We start from the raw sequence: 19,621 nt of genomic DNA, 5'->3' as shown, positions 1-19,621 counted from the left end.
AATATAGCAATTTTCTATTTAGGAGTACCCAATAGCACATACTACTAAATGTATATTTTTATGAAAATAGTTTATTACAGTAAAGCAGGGTTTTACATATAAGTTTGTTTATGAAATATATTTTTATAGAGACCTACATTGTTTGGGGTATCATTTTCCTTAGCTAAAACTAATGACAGGCTTTCTCACTTCTTTTCAACCTTATAAGTTTATATTATGTATATAAACTTATTTGTGCAAACAGTTAAAAAAAATAGACAACACATTAAACTTCAGATATCATTTATTACACCAGAAAATATAGAATTACACCACAAAGCTCTACATGTAGAAGACTGATAAATAATAGCTAATTAGCACCAGTTAGCCGAGCAACATGATAATTTTCTAAACTTCACAATGAAGCTGGGTGACAGAGATGAATTAAAACGGACCTGACAGAGCACAACAGGGGCCTCTATAGCTCCCTACTGCCTGCCAGAACACATTGATTATACAGGAAGAAAATTAATCTCTATATATCAGGTTGTAAAAACATGCTGTGTTGACCAATATATCAATTTTTGGCTGTAGCTGGTAGGAGCAGCAGCACTGTTGGCCTGTGCTGGTAAAAGCTCTGTGCTTCAGTAAGGGCGAAGGCACATGGGGAAATTAGTTGCTGCGTCTCTTAAAAAAGTCAGTCGCTGCAACAAATCTCAACTTTTCCTATCAGTTGCTGCGACTAATCGCCACAACTTTTTAAAAAGTCACGCTGACTAATCGCTGCGTGTCTTTGCCCTAATACTACTATAGTTTATATAAATAAAGCTGCTGTGTAGTAATGGGGGCAGCTATTCAAGCTGCAAAAAAGTAGTCACAGATTACATAGCAGCTCTATAGAATACAGTGTTGTTTTACAGAGCTTTTCTGCTTTGTAACCTGTACAATATAACACAATTTATTTTGAATGGCTGTCCCCTTGGCTACACAGCAGCTTTGTTTATATAAACTATAGTAGGGTTTATGAAGCAAATGCGCAGCTTTTACAAGTACAGGGCAACAATACCTTGTATTTTAATAGCTTTGTAATTAATTACTTGTGCTTGGAAAAGAGCTTAATTTTTACGGGATATAATTCTTGCTAAAAATAAGAATACATAATCTGGGAGTTTATTTCTGCAACTAACACAACCTGACACAGTTTCAAGTGCTAAGTAGTTTTATTGTGGTGATACACTGATATTCTTGCAACTGTTTTGGGCAGTAATTTTAAGAATTCCACAGTGGTATAAGCAGTTTTATTTCTTTCTATAAAGTCTTACTTTATATTTAGTGCTTTTTAATTAGTACACTCTAGGGGCTATGTCACACTAGGCATTTGCTCCATCAGGGGAAAAAATGCCAATATGCTCCCTTCTGCACCTACATCTATGTGCAATGATAGCCAGTGCATCTGATAGTCTGCACACACAGGGTGGCTTTCACAAGAAAGTGCATACTTTTGCATTCTTGAACCAAAATCCCCCATGAGCATGTCAGTGCACATCAAAGTTGGCCCAGAAGGGAGTGCATCACTGATATGTGTGACATTATACTAAAATCATTTAAAATATTTTTACATTTATGTGTCTAGGACAATCTGCAAATCTCTTTTGAACAACAAATTTTGTAATAGCACAGTTGATGCAGGACTTATAGGCAGACATAGGCACTCAGACATTAAATACTGGTCTAGTATGTCCCTTGTAAACTTACTTTGGTTAGCTGTTAGTAATGGTAAAATAAATAGTGTTAATACTATAGTACCTGTCAGTGTCCGATATGTATTTGCACTGTGCTTTGACCACTATGTAAACATGTACAGCTGGCCTTCTGCAAAGGTTCTGCAGGCACATAAGGAGAAAAAAAAATAAAGTGCCAGCGTCCCTGTAAAATGTACTACCCAGTAAACTAAATTTCAGGAGAAGGAATACACTGGCTCACTTATTTCCTTTAGTGACACCACTGTGGAAAGATTTAGCCCTTTCAATTTTATTTGACTGATCATGTTGCTTTGACATTCATTACATTTACATATTTACAATCATACACATGGTCTTGTGCTCTGTCCTTTCATGACTTTGCACACTGATTTGAAGATGCAGAAAAGTATTTTGGCTTTTGGCAAGGATACAGAATTTGGCACAGTGACCAACATGCCTCTTCCATTGCACATGTTAGAGGCTGGTCTACCAGTGGTCCTTTCACTGCCTTAAGGTGCAGTGCTGCCATGATGAGCAATAACAGTGTGCAAAGCATTTATGGACAGGGCCCCTAGCAATGCAACAACAACAAGCTGCTGAGTAATGGTCAGCAATGGATGTTCAAGAAATGGTCAACATCTCATCTGGAGGTAGGAGGAGAGAAGTAGCTCTGGGGGACAAAACTCCCGGTGTCTGTTTATCACACGCATCTGACGTTTGCCTTTGAAATCAGAACCTGAAAAAAAAACCAAAAACATAGGCCTGTTTTAAAGGTGTAGTTCACCTTTAAATAAACTTTAGTATGATGCAGACATTGACATTCTTAGACAAATTGCAACTGGCATTCATTTTTTATGACTTTTAAGTTATTAGCATTTTGTTCAGCAGGTTTCCACTTTGGGATTTCAGTAGCTCTCTGGTTGCTATGGTCTTTTTCACCCTAGTAAGCAAGCAGTGCTTTGAATCAGAGACTGGAAAAAGAATAGGAGATGGTCTGTATAGAAAGATAATTAAAAAAAAAAAATAAATTTATAAAATTATAGCCTCACAAATTTTTTTTTTTTGGCAGAAGAGAAATGCAAATAATTAAAAAAACCATTAAAAAAAAAAATAATGAAGACCAATTTAACAATTTCTAAAATTAGGACCTTCTATATCATGCCAAAAGTTAGAAGAAAGGTGAACCATCCCTTTAAAGGTGATAGATAAAAGGGTGGGGAGTCCAAAAACAAAGCCTTCATTTTTTAAATAAGACACTAATACATAAAATAGAGATGTCAAATAGGCAAAAATGGCTGGTTTTTGTAGTTACCAGCAGTTTGTGAGCCATGTACTAGGCATTGTTGACCTTAAACAATGAAAGCCTTTTCCAAGTGTGTATATATATTATACATATATTTAGAAAGAAACAGAAGCCGCACGCACAGGTCTTATGAAGAAAAAATAGATTTTAATGCAAAAAAGTGGACTAACGTTTTGGTTGTTACACCAGCCTTTGTCAAAGTTGTCAAATGCTGGTGTAACAGCCGAAACGTTAGTCCACTTTTTTGCAGTAAAATCTATTTTTTCTTCATAAGACGTGTGTGTGTGACTTCTGTTTCTTTCTGTTTGCATTCCTTTGATGTCTGCACCCAGGCATTTTTATTTTCACTTTTGTGAGATATATATATATATATATATATATATATATATATATATATATATATATATAAAAGAAACAAAAGGAGCAAACCCTACAATTAATTGCCTCAGGTGCTGACCAAAAATTTATGTAAATGAAAAACAAAATGCTGCACACACAGGGACTTAAAAAAAGAACAAAAAAATCTTTATTAATCCAACGTTTCTTCAGTTTTGTCCCTAAATAAAGATTTTTTGTTCTTTTTTTAAGTCCCTGTGTGTGCAGCATTCTGTACTTTTAAGTCTGTGTGTGGACAGTGGCCAAATGCCCTAAAGCAAATTAAATCTCAAGTTGTATTGTTTTTAGTTTCCCTTCCATTTTATTCTTCCCTATCTGACAGAGTTAAAAGGTGCAACTTGAAGCTTACTAAATGTGCAGGGCTGCATAGATTTAGGGTAGTCTATAATGTGCCTGCAAGAAATTATGAGCTCATTTCTAGCAGGCTTTAATCAGCAGCTACTTATGTGTGACATAAGCCAGTAAGATGCAGAAAATGCAACATATTCTGTTACTGTCAATTAATTTAAATAGAATTATTAAAAAATAATAATAAAAACAAATACAAAATCTTAAAATTCAAACGACTGAATATTTGCAACACCTAGAACCCACCCAAACAACCCTCCCTCCACCAATCCCCATTCTCTTACTGGCAGAGACCAAATCCATGTACTGGCAAACAGCATGCAGCAGGAGGCGCTGGTAGCTGCGAAAGAACCAGATGAGACAGAATAAGTCTGAATGCAACAGGAGTTATTTTTAAATAGATTGTGTTCTTTTGTCATCCGCAGGTTGGAAAGTAAAAAAACAATAATCATCCTCGATAAAGCTAAGAACAAATGCCTTATCTCATTGCTATTTCAGAGCTACAAACTGTGACACAACTAGATATTACACTGCAGCTTTTACATAACAAGTTAAAGATTTGAAATTTGCAAAATGGTATGGTGCAGTAATAGAATTCAGTACCTGTTTTCCATCATGGCAATGTAAACAGATTCTGGGCTGACAGAGAAGAAGGAGAGCATTTCCTCTTCCAAGCACTCCAAAGTTCCCTAAAAGCAAAACAACATTTTTCAAAGCCCCTTTTATAATTTTTTGTGAATAGCAGTAGGGTGTCAATTCACATCATTTCTGGAAAAAAGCAAATTGTTGGTGTTTTCTGCACCATTCTGCACAATATAGTATAGGTGCTTAAAGAATAAGTAAACCTTTTTTTTCCATCAGTAAAATTACTCTAAACAGCCTCCAGAATTACCTACCTTTTCCCCAGCATTCTCTCTGACCTGGTTCCTCAGTCAGAAGGTATTCTTTATCTTTGCTTCCTTGTGCAGAGTGAAGCCCCGCCCCCACTTCCTGTTCAGGTGTCTCATAAAAAAAAAAAAAACCCTGCTAATGCACAGACTGGCTCCTGCTGCCTCCAGGCATGCGCAGAAGGCTCTCCAGGTCGACTACAGGTAGTCGAATTAAAGAGAGAACTAAACGGGAAGTGGGGGCGGGGCTTCACTCTGCAATAAAACCTACCCCTATGCAGTGAGATAGATTACCCAATGAATACATATTTACGTAGGCAGCAGAGTAAAGTGGACCTAGCCCTGTTTCATAAAAGCAAACAGCAACATCGTACAACAGAGCTTCCTATGAAATAACTGCCTGCAAAAATAAAATCAGGATAATATACAAAAAAAAAAAAAAAAATCACATTTACAGAATTACAAGTAAAGAAATTCAGGGCTACAAATGCACTAAATCTTAATTCATTAAAAACAAGAAAATCTTAAAAAAATAATAATCAGATAGTGTGATTAATAAAACATGTGTTTTATGTTCCCGTATTTATCATTTCCCAGGATCAACAAGTCAGCCCACTATGCTCACTGTCCAGGGGTTTAATATCCCTGAAAACAGAGATTCTTAACTGCTGGTACTTCTAGTATCTGCCTGCAGACATCATGCATATGGCTTATCACTGGAAACAATGTTTTATTTTTTCCCCTTGATGATTTACTTTTAATACATGCTTTCTCACTGCACTGTATTATGTTTTTTCTGCATAAATGGAAAATAAAATATAAGGTACAAAAAAAGAAGGATATATACTAGGGCTGTCCAACTTGCGGCTTGCGATCCCCACCTGTGTGGCTGCTGTGACTGCCTTTGTGTAAGCTTTAAATGGTATCAGTACTGAGATTAACTGGCCCCTGTATGGTTTACAACTCAGATTCAGGATGTAAACCCCTGTATTGTTTTAACATGTAATCCCCTGCGTTGTTCACACCTTTTAATCTCTGCATTGTGCCATACACACACAGCCAGCATAGGGCAGGCAGAGTATGGTACACACAGGCAGGCAGAGTATGGCACATACTGGCAGGGTAGGGCAGGCAGAGTATGCCATACTCTGTCTACCCTACCTGTGTGTGCCACACTCTGCCTGCCTGTGTGTGCCATACTCTGCCTGCCTGTGTGTGCCATACTCTGCCACCCTACTCTGCCTGCCTGTGTGTGCCATACTCTGCCTGCCTGTGTGTGCCATACTCTGCCACCCTACTCTGCCTGCCTGTGAGTGCCATACTCTGCTTGCCTTACGCTGCCTGTGTGTGCCATACTCTGCCTGCCCTATGCTGCCTGTGGGAGGTGAACCTGGCAGGGGTTTGTTCTGGATATTGGTTAGCATTTGGAAGTCATTATCTGGTCCCTAGGGTGTGTAATTATATGCTGGGGGTTGCTGTGCTATCCACGGGGGAGGAAGAGGAGGCATATGGATTTAAGGGTAAGTCTTAATATAACATAATATAATTCTTTCACATAAGAATAAAGGGTGAGTAGGGGAGTAGTCAAAACTGGCTTCCATTATCAACCCTCTTGATAAAGGGGTCACTTTGCCCCAAAACGTTGCACCTCCACAATAAAGTTTTTTTAAGGGCTTGTTCCCTTATTTGCAGCTCTGAGTGCCATTTGCGTTTGTTGCTAGTTCCATTATCAACCCTCCACCATGCAGGCCAGAAAAATCCAGTACCTGGATAGAACAAGTAACATCAGGACAACCCTTTTCCGTTCTGGCTTAGTTTAAGCTGATTTAAGATCACATCAGCATTCCAGGACTTATACGATTGTGAAGAATCAACTTCTTACCATGGGGATCTGGCGCTTTCGTAAAGTGCCACGTAGACTGCGGCTGATTCGCTGATAACATTCCTCAGGGGTGTATGTGGGGTATTCTACAGAAGGGATACAAGTGATACCTAACATATTAAAATTAATACACTACACAATAATTCTCAATATATTTTCCAGATAAGAAAAAAAATCCAAAAAGCTGGAAATTGAGACCATTTACTGTATAGTGTGATACTGCCCCACCCTCCATGAAATGTTATTTGTCCCCAAAGACACAGTTTAAGGGCTTGGTTAGCAAAAACAGTGTCATGACAATGAACCAAAAAAATCTGACCCATACCTGTATTATTGTCTTTGTTCTTGCCATTCCTTTCTCTGGGTCTTCTCACCTTTTGCTCCAGATAAAGAATTACCCTCTCTTGTTCCTCTCCAGAGCGGTTCATGAAGTCATTCCATATCTGGAAAATAATGGAAGGTGATTGTCAATGAACTGCCACAGCCACCTGTTGCTTGGAAATATGAATTCTTATTGCAGGGTTTACACATTAAAACCATATTTTTGCAGAACTTTGTGCGGAAGGCTTGAAAGCCATAATCATACTTATTGGCACATTTTATGTAAAATGCATGCTGTTCAGAATCCTTATGCTACCCCTGAGTTCAAAGTTTTTCTGTAATTGTGTGAAACATTTTCATTGGGAACACAGAGTCTAAGAGCCAGGAAGAAAGAACAATCAGTGCTTGTTCCTGTAGCTTATTACTCAGCCTTTCAGTTGCTATACAGTACAGCTGCCACGTGACATTCATTCAGCTATAGAGCAAAAGGAACTATCCACAGCAATTACCCATTCCATAGATTACAATTACATAAGGCCTATGGCACACTAGGCATTGTAATCAAAGAGAACTACAGTGGTAAAACCTCCTATACATACCTGCAGGCACTCCCCACTCAATTAAACAGGAAATAAGTTGCCTCTGGCACATACTTTCAAAAGAAAATTGCATTGGAAAGCTTGCTTTGGTGTTCCCGAGTGATTCTTGCTTGATAGTGGCATCATCCGCCATAGGCAGTGCATTTTCAATTTAAATGAAGTGAGCAGATTTACTAATCCACGAATTCGAATCCCGAATGGGAAAAATTCAGAATGGAAACGAAAATTTCTGAAGATCACAAATATCCCGAAAATGCTTACGAAAAAAATCGTATTAGTCACGATAATATCGTATTGGCGATCCGAAAGTCACAAAATTTTCGTACCGAACCATTGTAAACAGTGGTAAAACCTTTCCGGCATACGAAAAAGTCGTGCAGACGCCTGAAAAATTCGCCCAAAATATGCTTGGAGCATTTGAATGAACGCTCCAAGCATTTGTGCTTTTGTAAATGTGCCCCTTAGTGTGGATTTGCTATTAGCTACTTTTATCACTTCAAAGAAAATTACAAGTAATTAAAAGCAATAAATACCAAAAAATGACAGTGTTTTAAAATAAATATTATTTATATAAATTATTTAGTTATTTATATAAATAAGCTACTGTGTAGCCATGGGGGCAGCCATTCAAGCTGGAAAAAAGGAGAAAAGGCACAGGTTACATAGCTGATAACAGATAAGCTCTGTAGAATTTAAGGGGGCTTTTTCTGGTAACCTGTGCCTTTAACCCTTTGAATGGCTGCCCCCATGGCTACACAACAGCTATGTTATATATATATATAACACACCAATTGTACCAGTGCAGGGCAACAATGCATTATACCTTAATTACTTTAATTTTTTTGGTTTCGTTTAAGAAGATCAAGGCATGTTTCACTACCACTTTCTCGAGGTCTTGGGTGCCAAGTCTTGGGGGCAGATTCATCAAAATGCCAGATTAAAGGTAACCACAATAAAATTCACCCACTTTTTATTAATTCCTATGGGATTTGTAGATTTGTATTTATCTAATAGTGAACTCTAACTTTTACCCACTGATAAATACACTTCTAAAAAGCCCAATAGGAATGCATAGTGTGTGGGTGATTTTTTTAACTGTGGTGAGCTGTAATCTCACATTTTGATAAATCAGTCCCTTAATGTCAGTGGTTATTTTCACGTTTTTGTCCCCCCCCCCCCATGGGGTTAAGTAATAATAGATGCAAAGTTTGCTACAGTTCTGGCTACCTATAATAACCAATCATTGGGTCACCTCTTTAGAAGCATCTTATTGGCTGCTATTGGTCACTGTACCTGGGCAATCATCATGACTTTAACTACATATAGGTACACACAAGAGTGCACACTTGTTTTTCCTCAACAATTAAATTTCTTGGAATAGAGAGGACTATTTCTTCTTTTACATCAAAACTATCATGTCACAGAAGACGCCCAAACAAAGGTTACACAGTATTTAGCAATGTTTTTAGCATTGCTAAAGGAACAGATTGTGCTTTTAGTGCCAACAATCTTTTAAAACCCTTTTCATTCCATCTAATACCTGATTGCTTATTAAATTATGTAGCACAAGTTAAACAATTTCCTTCTCTGTACCTCAAATATTTAAACAGTTTTTAGACTTTATATTATATAGATGAATCTATATTTCTTTCCCTTTACATCATTAGTTGCAGCAACTAATATAAAAAAGGCAAGGTGTTAACTTAGATAATTGGCAATTAAGATTACTAAGGTGCTGCTTGGAAACCTGTGGAAGAAAACAAATTATTTCTAAAAAATTTTCATAAAAAAAAATAAAAATTATAAGTTTTATAAAACTGGTATAAATATACTAAAAAAAAGTAATATACTATTTAAAAACAATAGGATTTGTGACAGTAAAGTAGCCCTTTATGTTTACTTTAACTGCAAACTGGTTTCTTACTTTTATGTACACACCTGTAGAGAAAGGCATTCTACAATGAATGTCTCCTGTTTCTGACTATGGCAAACGCTGGCAGTAGAATACAATTTCTCCTGGTTCTTTGAGGCCAGGGCAGAAGTATTCAACTGCCCATATTTCAGGTAACTGTCGCACTTCTTTCCCAAAAGCTTACCTCCACATATGTCTCATTGTTACAGGCCTCTGAGAATATACTGGGAGATGCACAAGAGCAGTTTTCCACTTCCTCACTGGTATATTCCTCCCTCTCCAGCAGAGTCATCAGATACCGATCTAAAGACAGGGACAAGCATATTTATACACACCTGTCTGATTAAGATTATTAAAAACTATTATAAATTTACTTTAAAGGGGTGGCGTATCTTTTACTAAACTTTTAGTATGATGTAGACATTCATTATCTATACAATATGCAACTGGTCTTTTGGTCATTTTTTTATTAATTTGTGTTTATAGTTATTTAGCTTTTTGTTCAGCAGCTGGTTGCTACAGTTCAGCTTACCCTAATAATCAAGCAGTGGTTTGAATGAGAGACCGGAATATGAATAAAGGAGGGAGTTTGAATAGAAAGACAGATCATAAAAAGTTGTGGAGTCTCACAGAGCAATTTTTTTTCCTGTTTTGACAGAGAATGGTAGAAGAAGACAACAAATATTTATAAAACTAAGTTACTAAGAACAGAGCATTACATATAAACATATTAAACATTACTTTAAAGGTGAAAAATAGAGAAGATAAAGCTCTGTAATACATGTTATATAACTCATTGCATATGAATTTGCATTTCAAGTGGTTGCAGAACAGCAGACTGAGTACGGCATTTCACTCAGTTCACTTATATTTTGGGTACTGCAGAACTGTACAAGCAAGATACTATGCAGTTCATATTGAACAGTTGTAGACACCTTAGTAGTCAGTGATCCATGATAACTGGCAATTAAAATGATCTGGTGCATTCAGTGTTTATGGCAAGTCAACAAGTGTATCCATTCACAGTAGTTAAACTGCTGGACCGTGTTCTGGCTTGTGTCCCAACATGCAACCTGTTGTTGCAATTTCAATATTAGCTCTCCACTCATAAATCATCTGCAGTAAAACTATAAAAACACAATAATTTTTAGATTACGCCAGATTTTAGAGGAATGCCTTTTATGGAGCAAAGTGCCTATTGTGTGATAAACTGGTTAACCCAGCCCACCGTAACTACTACATGAGAAGCAAAATAAACTAAAGGGAGAAAGACACACAATTTATTCCTGCTTTGTGACAAGGAAGCAGCACTATCATACTTCAGTCACCACTTCAGAAATATCACCTGTATGACATTACCAATTATCTGTTTTCATTTCAATCTTTGACTTAAACGAATCTTTTCCTATTTTTTTTTTTAAACAGCCTTTACTGGTATACATGTGCTACCTTTCCTGGTAACTGTCCCACTAAGAAGAACATAAAAGCTTAAAAAAAAAAAAGCATAACCATATTTAGTATAGTATTTTCAGCAAAACAGAATGTTAAATAAGCAATAAAATATGCAATTTAGGGGCAAGGTGATATACAAATGAAGGTTATAGGGCATATTTAATTAGTTTCTGTCCCTCTAGAATACAAGGTATACTCCTAGGGGTTCATTCATTAAACCACGTTTTTTTTTTTTCAGAAAAATTCAAATTTTTTCTAATTTTTGTAATGACCACAATAATATTGTTAAAATATACAAATTTTTCGTGGTTTCTGTTAACTTTCACGAAAAAGTCGTATTTTTGTGCAAAGTCTATGACCATTTCAGAATTAATTCAAGCTTTTGTATCTTGCCTATCTTTTGGCCAGGTTGGAGCTGTAGAGTGCCACTGAGTCCTATGGAAGGCTTCCAAAATCATGCATTGAAGTTTCAAAGCCAGAAAGGTTTTCTCGCAGTTTACGATTTTTCGGATGCAAACATTTCATGGCTTTCGGACTGCAACTATGATAATTTCATAGGACCAAGAAAATAATTTTCGCACATCAGAAATTATCATGGTTACTCTGAATTTTTTCCAATCGTGCTTTTAATTGGCGAAAATTTGTGGTTTAATGAATGGGTCCCCTAGTGTCAGTGGGCTCTCTTCTACTTCCCCAATCTTTTTGTTTGTATGCCTATATCTTGGTCATTTTGGATTTCTGTACAGGAATAAAAAAGAAAAATGGAAAGAAAGCTAGATGATAGTAAACAGAAAAGAAGAATAAGAAAACTGAATGAGAAGTGGAAAAATAATGTGAAGAATGGCAAGCTTTAAGTCCCAGTTTAACAATAGACTAAATAACATACTTGCTTGTATTTTCTAACTGATATCAGACAACCAACACAAATTGCTGACTGGTTGCCAAACACTGCACCTATGCCTGCAAATTAGCCCTAATATATTGTGGAGACATGGACTCCATCTCACTATTCTCAAGACGTTGCAGACTCTTGCGTCCCTTGGCCCGAGGCGTCAGATCAGAGTTACGGATGGCACGGTTGATGTAATACTGTTTTCGCTTGGCAGGAGAGGTCTTTTTGGAAGGAGAGTGTGGCAGAGCAGGAAGATCATCCTCTATGAGTCTGTGGAGAACAAATAAGCAGTTCAAGGAAATTAGCAATAATAGCCAACAATTTCTGTACATTTCAAGTCTTTACACATAAAAGTGATGCCTAGAGTCAAATTTTAGAGTTCACAATTAGCCAGCTTTTTTTTAATGTGGTAAACCCCATCATGTGGGGTTTTAAATTTTTATATGTTCAGTTTAATAAAAGGTTTAACTAATAGACGCACACAACAATCATTACACCAAGTATTTTATGGCTAAATGAGTTATTCATTCATGCTTTTTGTATATGGTGGAAGACAATTCTGTCTGACTAAAAGCTAGACAATAGATGTAGAATTAACAATAATTGCCTTTCCTAAAACCATTTTCTTCACGTCAGAAAAAAGTAAGTCATGAAAAGCATGCCAATCAGAAGTAAGAGTGCCAGTCACTAGATTTCAGCCAGAATCCATGTAGCAAAAGCTTTATAATGCTAGACATATATTACTGTCCTCCAGGCAATTTAGAAATGTGAATGGTTCTAAAACCCTTCTCATGAAACTGCCATTATTGCTGGCATTATATATATATATTATACTGGTAAACACAAACCAGCACACAGGTTAGACAGCACTTCTCTAAGTGGAATGACATTGTCAAATCTCTGCAAGCAAGGACACACTTTCCCAGTACTTGCCTTTATTTCTGAGGCATTTATTCCCAGTCGGTTATGTTTGGCTAATGTTTATATAAATGCTTTCTTTGTACAAATAAAGATACAGGTTTTGTTGCAGGGCATAAAGAATGCTTTGTGATTGCTGAAAAGTGTTTCTGCAGAAATGCCAGAGCTATGTTCTCTACCTTTCTTTTAGGGACTGCACAAGAGATTGTGTATTATTAGGAAGGAAATAAGGGTGTGCAGTATATGAAACAAACAGATCACTTACATTAAGGACTTTTTAAAAGGGAACAGAAAGAAAACAATTTCCAGAAAGAAAATTTTTAGAACGGAGTCGCACAAAGATGACAGGTTTAACAAAACAGTTTCTTGTTTTCCGAGAGTACTAATGGAAATTTGGAAGTTCACTTATCCTTATGCCTCCTTCAAATCATTTGTACATAATAATTATATGGATGTTGAGAAGCAGTCATAAAAGACTCTTTACCTGAATGCAGAGAAGAAATGCAGATAACTTTATTCTATGAACCAGACTGACAACAATATCAAACAGGAGGTAATCAAATGGAGGATTGCACACCAAGGTTTTAAGATGTGAATATATAATATCCAGCCAGCACTACTTTACATACACTGCATAAGTGCTGATGCAACTCTGTAATTTACGTGTTGTATAAGCACTCTATACACAGCCCCCACAATGAAGTCCTTCTGCGTGATGTCCTGTGGCGCCATCATTCACATGTATTGTGTAAGCACCTTATACACAGAGCCAACAACATAGCAATCATGACTGACAACCTGCAACTCAGTAATTTACATGTGTTTTTAAGCACTCCATACACAGCTCCCACAACTATTATAAGAGCTGGGTATACAGTGTCAAGTTTTAATTAGATGTAACCCAAGATCTTTTTAAAATGCAGAAGTGCAAAGGTGCAGCATTTCAAGCTGTCTTGGAGAATTGGTTCTTTCCCCTGTATGCTGTTTCTTATCCAGATTATGGGATTTCTCTGCACACCAGTAGTGGCAGAAACCGACACCATAGCAGCTTGGAAAAAGACCAGCGTTGGTCTGAAATGTTGCTAGTGCCCGGGTCAGAACCCTTACTTCAATAAAGGCTTTTAAAGGAACAGTAATGGCAAAAAATAGGTGTATAAAAGTAATTACAACATAATGCACGGTTGCCCTGCACTGGTGCAACGGGTGTGTTTGCCTCAGAAACACTACTATAGCTTATATAAATAGAACTGCTGTGTAGCCTTGAGGGCAGCCATTCAAGCTGTAAATAGGAGAAAAGGCACAGGTTACATTACATTATATTTTAATTACATTAAAAGGCTTTCATTTTTGTGTGTTACTGTTCCTTTAAAAAGGTATTACCTCTTACTTAGGTGCTGTCTATTCAAAGGATACTGGATGAGTGGATGGATGTGGCCATTGTGTGACCTGCACCAAATATCAAGTTTATTGTCTAGAAGAAACTGATCAAAAATTTCCTATTAATAAGACTGGCATAAAGCCTCATTTTTACCAGCCAGGAGCTAACCCTAGCTGTAAAGTGTTCCAAAGATTTATATTGTGGGTAGAGAATTTCTATATTTACTAGTGTGCTGCAAACAGCAGTAGCCCTGCTGCTTCTGTATTTCCATTAAAGACTGAGCTGATTATATTACAAAAAAATCCACTAAACTGTTGTAGATGATTAATATATCCACCTGGCTGACTCAATCATGAGTCAGAATTTTGAAATGCAGTAGTGACAAATGGCATGGATGACCCAGTATTGAAGGTCTGGGCTTTTATCAGAATTTTAACTCCATTTCACAAAATACATTTACTGTAAAGCTACAATAATAAAAGAATAAATACCCTAAATAACAGTAACCTTTTTGATAGTCTCTTTTAATATATAAAACATTAACTCTGTGTTTCAAAATAAGCTTCACATTATTTGAATAGGCAAACACAAATAATAGCTTCTCCAACCGGATAAACTAGTAAAAGAGCTGGTGAGTCCTAATTCAAATAGTGTATGACAAATAAATAAGGGTTTAGATACATCAGAGATAAAATCCTTGCAGGATTACTCCGCATAACAAAGAAAGATACCAAGACTTACATTACACACCACAACAGAAAAATATTTATGGATATGGTGAAACACAAAAGTAATAATCGTTATATTTTTGTAAAATTATTCATACAGTTTGCATTCAATTCACACAAGGACTGTAGTTGTCACTTCTGTGAACCACCAAATACCACCAACCAGGCTGTCTTGCGTGCCTATTGGCAAAGCTTAACGCCTGGTGACTCTGGTCAGTGTGGCTTCTGATTACTTATATACTAACTCTTGCCCTGCCCCTCTGGTGACACAGGAAATTGGGTGAGGCAGGCACGGGTATATAAATCAATACAGTGGCTGGGTTGATCTCAGGTTGAGTTAGGGTGGACAGGGGTTGAAAAATCTTCTTTTATTTCCTGTCTATCAAAGACGACTACTGCTCACTGACAGAGCTCAGTAGAAACAGTTCTTCCTTTTGGCCAAAAGGTATGGCAAACTCAGAGAAGACAGAGCTACAAGCTCAGTTCTGTGGTAAGCTAAGCAAAACCAACACTCTGCAGAACCTAAGAGGGGTTTTATAAATGTTTCTGAGTTGTTAATATTACTTTAACTCCTTATAGCCACAGCCATTATCTACAGATGTGTGGAACATCAGCTCTAACCCTTCCATAGTGCTCAATGGTGATATTGTCCACAAACACCAAAAAAGGGGAAACCTCAAAGTAAACTTACACCCTGAAAGCAATTGTAATTGCTGTAATTGCTAAACAGTAACTTAATTTTGACCCAGGGGATGATAAGAGTGCTAATAGGTGCTTATTGCTGTGCATTTTTGAGCCATAATGGCCTGTCAAAACGTGTTTTCCGGCAACTGACATTTAGGGGCAGATTTATTAAAATGTGAGTTTCATACACAAAAACTCTATTGTTCTATTCATTTCTGTGGGATTTTTAGAAGTACAGTGGCTTGCAAAAGTATTCGGCCCCCTTGAACTTTTCCACATTTTGTCACATTACAGCCACAAACATGAATCAATTTTATTGGAATTCCACGTGAAAGACTAATACAAAGTGGTGTACACGTGAGAAGTGGAACGAAAATCATACATGATTCCAAACATTTTTTACAAATAAATAACTGCAAAGTGGGGTGTGCGGAATTATTCAGCCCCCTTTGGTCTGAGTGCAGTCAGTTGCCCATAGACATTGCCTGATGAGTGCTAATGACTAAATAGACTGCACCTGTGTGTAATCTAATGTCAGTACAAATACAGCTGCTCTGTGACGGCCTCAGAGGTTGTCTAAGAGAATATTGGGAGCAACAACACCATGAAGTCCAAAGAACACACCAGACAGGTCAGGGATAAAGTTATTGAGAAATTTAAAGCAGGCTTAGGCTAAAAAAAGATTTCCAAAGCCTTGAACATCCCACGGAGCACTGTTCAAGCGATCATTCAGAAATGGAAGGAGTATGGCACTTTGTATTGGTCTTTCACGTGGAATTCCAATAAAATTGATTCATGTTTGTGGCTGTAATGTGACAAAATGTGGAAAAGTTCAAGGGGGCCGAATACTTTTGCAAGCCACTGTATATTTATCAAATGGTGAACTCTAACATTCACCCATTGATAAATATGCTTCTAACATCCCATAGTAATGAATAGAATGTGGGTGAGTTTTTATGCATTAAGCTCTAATTTTACATTCCAATAAATATGCCCCTTAATTGTACAATTACATGATTTAAAAAATTTTGAATCCCACCCACAAAGCAATAAAATGCTCCTGTGAAAAAAATGCTTGAATGCGTAATGTGACATATAGCTTGCATGTGTGATGCAACATGCTTTTCACCACAAAATCGCAAAACTTAATAGATATGGCAGACTGCTAAATCCATAGCAGAGTGGCAAAAGGAAATAGAACACACACAAAAATATTTTAAGGCCTCTAGTCTTTTGCTAACCACAGGAATATCACTTAGTAATGTTATTAAGATGTTCTGATAGAAGTGCTTGTCATTATGTCAAATTTTAAATGAGATTAACCGAGATGCTGTTGTTGCTTATGACTTAAAGAATAAGTAAACCTTTTTTTTTTTTCTATCAGTAAAATTACTCTTAACAGCCTCCAGAATGACCTACCTTTGTCCCAGCACTCTCTCTGACCTGGTTCCTCAGTTAGACGTTGATTGTTTTTGCTTCCTTGTGCAGTGAAGCCCCGCCCCCACTTCCTGTTCAGCTCTCTCTTTAATTTGACTACCTGTAGTCGACCTGGAGAGCCTTCTGCGCATGCCTGGAGGCAGCAGGAGCCAGTCTGTGCATTAGCAGGGTTTTTTTTTTTATGAGAGACCTGAACAGGAAGTGGGGGTGGGGCTTCACTCTGCACAAGGAAGCAAAGAAAAACGATTAACTTCTAACTGAGGAACCAGGTCAGAGAGAATGCTGGGGCAAAGGTAGGTAATTCTGGAGGCTGTTTAGAGTAATTTTACTGATAGAAATAAAAAAAGGTTTACTTATTCTTTAAGTCATAAGCAACAACAGCATCTCGGTTAATCTCATTTAAACATTTAAGGTGGCCATATACGGGTGGATAAAAGCTGCCGACGGTCAACGTCAATAATATCAAAATGTAAAAAGACTTTCATTATAAGTAACCTGGAACTCTGATTTGACTTTTAATTTACTAATATTTTATATTTTTTATAATATACAAGTTTAAATGCATAATGTTACACATCGCTGCTAAGCATAGTGATATAGTAAATAAAATATATATGTAAAATATAAGGATATTATATAAAGTCAACAAGGAGTTTTTTGACTATATTCTGAACAGGTCATGGAACTCTGATATTCTAATATATTACAACCTTATTTATTTTAATACACAAGTAATGTGATAAACTTCATCCCTAAGCACCGATTCTAACTGGTGACATCACTAAGCACCATTTCGAAGGATATAATTTACAGGATAATCATTGCTCTTGTTTATTATATCGTTATAATACAGAAAAGCCATGAATATATTGTTACATAGTTACATAGGGTTGAAAAAAGACCAGAGTCCATCAAGTTCAAGTAAACCCAGCACACACAACCCACACCTACCAATCTATACACTCACATATATAAACTATATATACAACTACTAATACTAACTGTAAATGATATCCTTATAAATGGTGCTTATCCTTAGTGCTCAATGATGTCATTTCTGTCACATGACTCACTGAAACTGGCATATTATAATATATAATGCACTCCCTGTTGTAAAAATAGTTAGATATTAAAAGTCAACTCAGAGTACCTCAGCCTTCAATCTCATGCTTTAATATGGAATTTCTCGTGGCTTATAATAACCTTATAGTTTACAACAGGGGGTACATTATTCACTATATAAAAAGCAAAGTGATATATCAGGTGACTCACTGCACTGTACAAAATATTTGGATATTGGAAGGAACCTTGGAGTTCCATGACCTGTATGGTGACTTCTTACATCCTTTTAGTTTATAATATGGAGCATATTATTCCATATATAAAGCCCCTTTCATCTTTGGTTTTTACTGGCCATTTAAGGACTTCTATGTTATAAAATCTCCCAGTGAAGGGCACAGGGCTACCCTAAGGTCACAAGCAAGAAGGTTTCATCTTTAAGTTCATACAAATCTCTTCACAATTGTATTCATAATTTGCCACTGCACTTCTACAGTAGGTGTTATATGGATTAGTACTATGGCAACAGGAATAAGCTATGCTGACACACCCACATATACTTAAAAGGCTATATATATAATATATATATATAATTGTCAAAATAATTATAACAGTCATATATTTTTAGATATAGCGGGTTGATCTCTATCCTTTAGACCGGCATAGCAATGGTCTCTCTGACGTATGTTATGTCAGACAGGGCAGTACCAGCAAACGGAATGACACGGTCCCCTTCATGCCCCTGCCCCTCTGCCGTTTGTTTATTTTTATGCCATTTTTTCTTCTGTCCCGAGGACCCATTTCTCTCACCGGTAGGCTTCACCTTGCCCTTCCTCCGTGATTCGGTTGTTCACCATTCCGAGGATTCGGTAAGACTTCGCCTCAGAAGGCTTCGCTTGGCGGAAATGACGCCAGATGGGCGCGTCAGCTGGACGATCACGTCATGTTGTTTATGACTTTACAGAACCATTAGTTTATCAGTAGGTGGAGAAGCGATTGAGAACATTAAATTACTAGTCACGTATTCCAGAATGATTGTTTAACTCGTTTAAGAGAGTATTATGTGCAGCCCCTAGAGAGACATACGGTATAATGTTCAGGTTCTGGAGCTCCTAGCTTTATTACAGAATGTAATCCTTATATAAGGTTTGTGAACCCTTTAAAATGTTCTATATTTTTATGAATGTGACGTGAAAACAGCATCTTGTTTCCAAACAAGTCTTAAAAGCAGATCAAAACTAAACAGACAAAACAAAAATTGTTATATTTGAACATGTATTTTTTGAAAAAAACAAACTATCCAATAAGATATCTGGGTGTGGCAAATGTAAGTGATTGGTGTTCTCAGTATTTGGTGTGACCCCCCCCCCCCCCCCCCAGCAATAACTGCACATGGAGTCAGTGGAATTTTAGCCCATACAGATGTGGGTGGGTTTCCCCAGGACTTTGACTTGGCCATTCTAGAACATTTGTTTTATTCATTCTTTGGTAGAACACTTGTTTGTTTAGGATTATTGTGTGTTAAGGATTGTTGTCTTGCTGTGTGACCCACTGTCTTTTGAGATTAAGTTATCTTGTGGTAGTTCAGAATTTATTGTTCCATCAATGATGGCAAGCCCTCCAGGCCCAGATGCAGGAAAACAGGCCCAAACCAGAACACTCCCACCACCATGTTTCACAGATGGCATAAGGTTCTTATGCTGG

General features: G+C 37.0%; 1 protein-coding gene across 2 annotated transcripts; it reads right to left on the bottom strand.

Annotated features, from left to right (window-relative positions):
- Nucleotides 1-265: 265 nt before the first annotated feature.
- r3hdm4 (R3H domain containing 4) lies at nt 266-18,877 on the bottom strand. Of its 2 annotated transcripts, NM_001078837.1 has the most exon segments (8): nt 266-2,457; nt 4,053-4,108; nt 4,372-4,457; nt 6,538-6,623; nt 6,863-6,980; nt 9,554-9,672; nt 11,829-11,983; nt 18,728-18,877. In NM_001078837.1, coding segments are annotated over 6 exon segments (582 nt in total). In that variant the 5' UTR covers nt 18,775-18,877; the 3' UTR covers nt 266-2,457; nt 4,053-4,108; nt 4,372-4,400.
- Between the last annotated feature and the right edge of the window lie 744 nt (nt 18,878-19,621).

This window comes from Xenopus tropicalis, chromosome 1 (assembly GCF_000004195.4).
Source record: "Xenopus tropicalis strain Nigerian chromosome 1, UCB_Xtro_10.0, whole genome shotgun sequence".
NCBI lineage: Eukaryota > Metazoa > Chordata > Amphibia > Anura > Pipidae > Xenopus > Xenopus tropicalis.
This window is presented reverse-complemented; position numbering and strand designations above follow the sequence as displayed.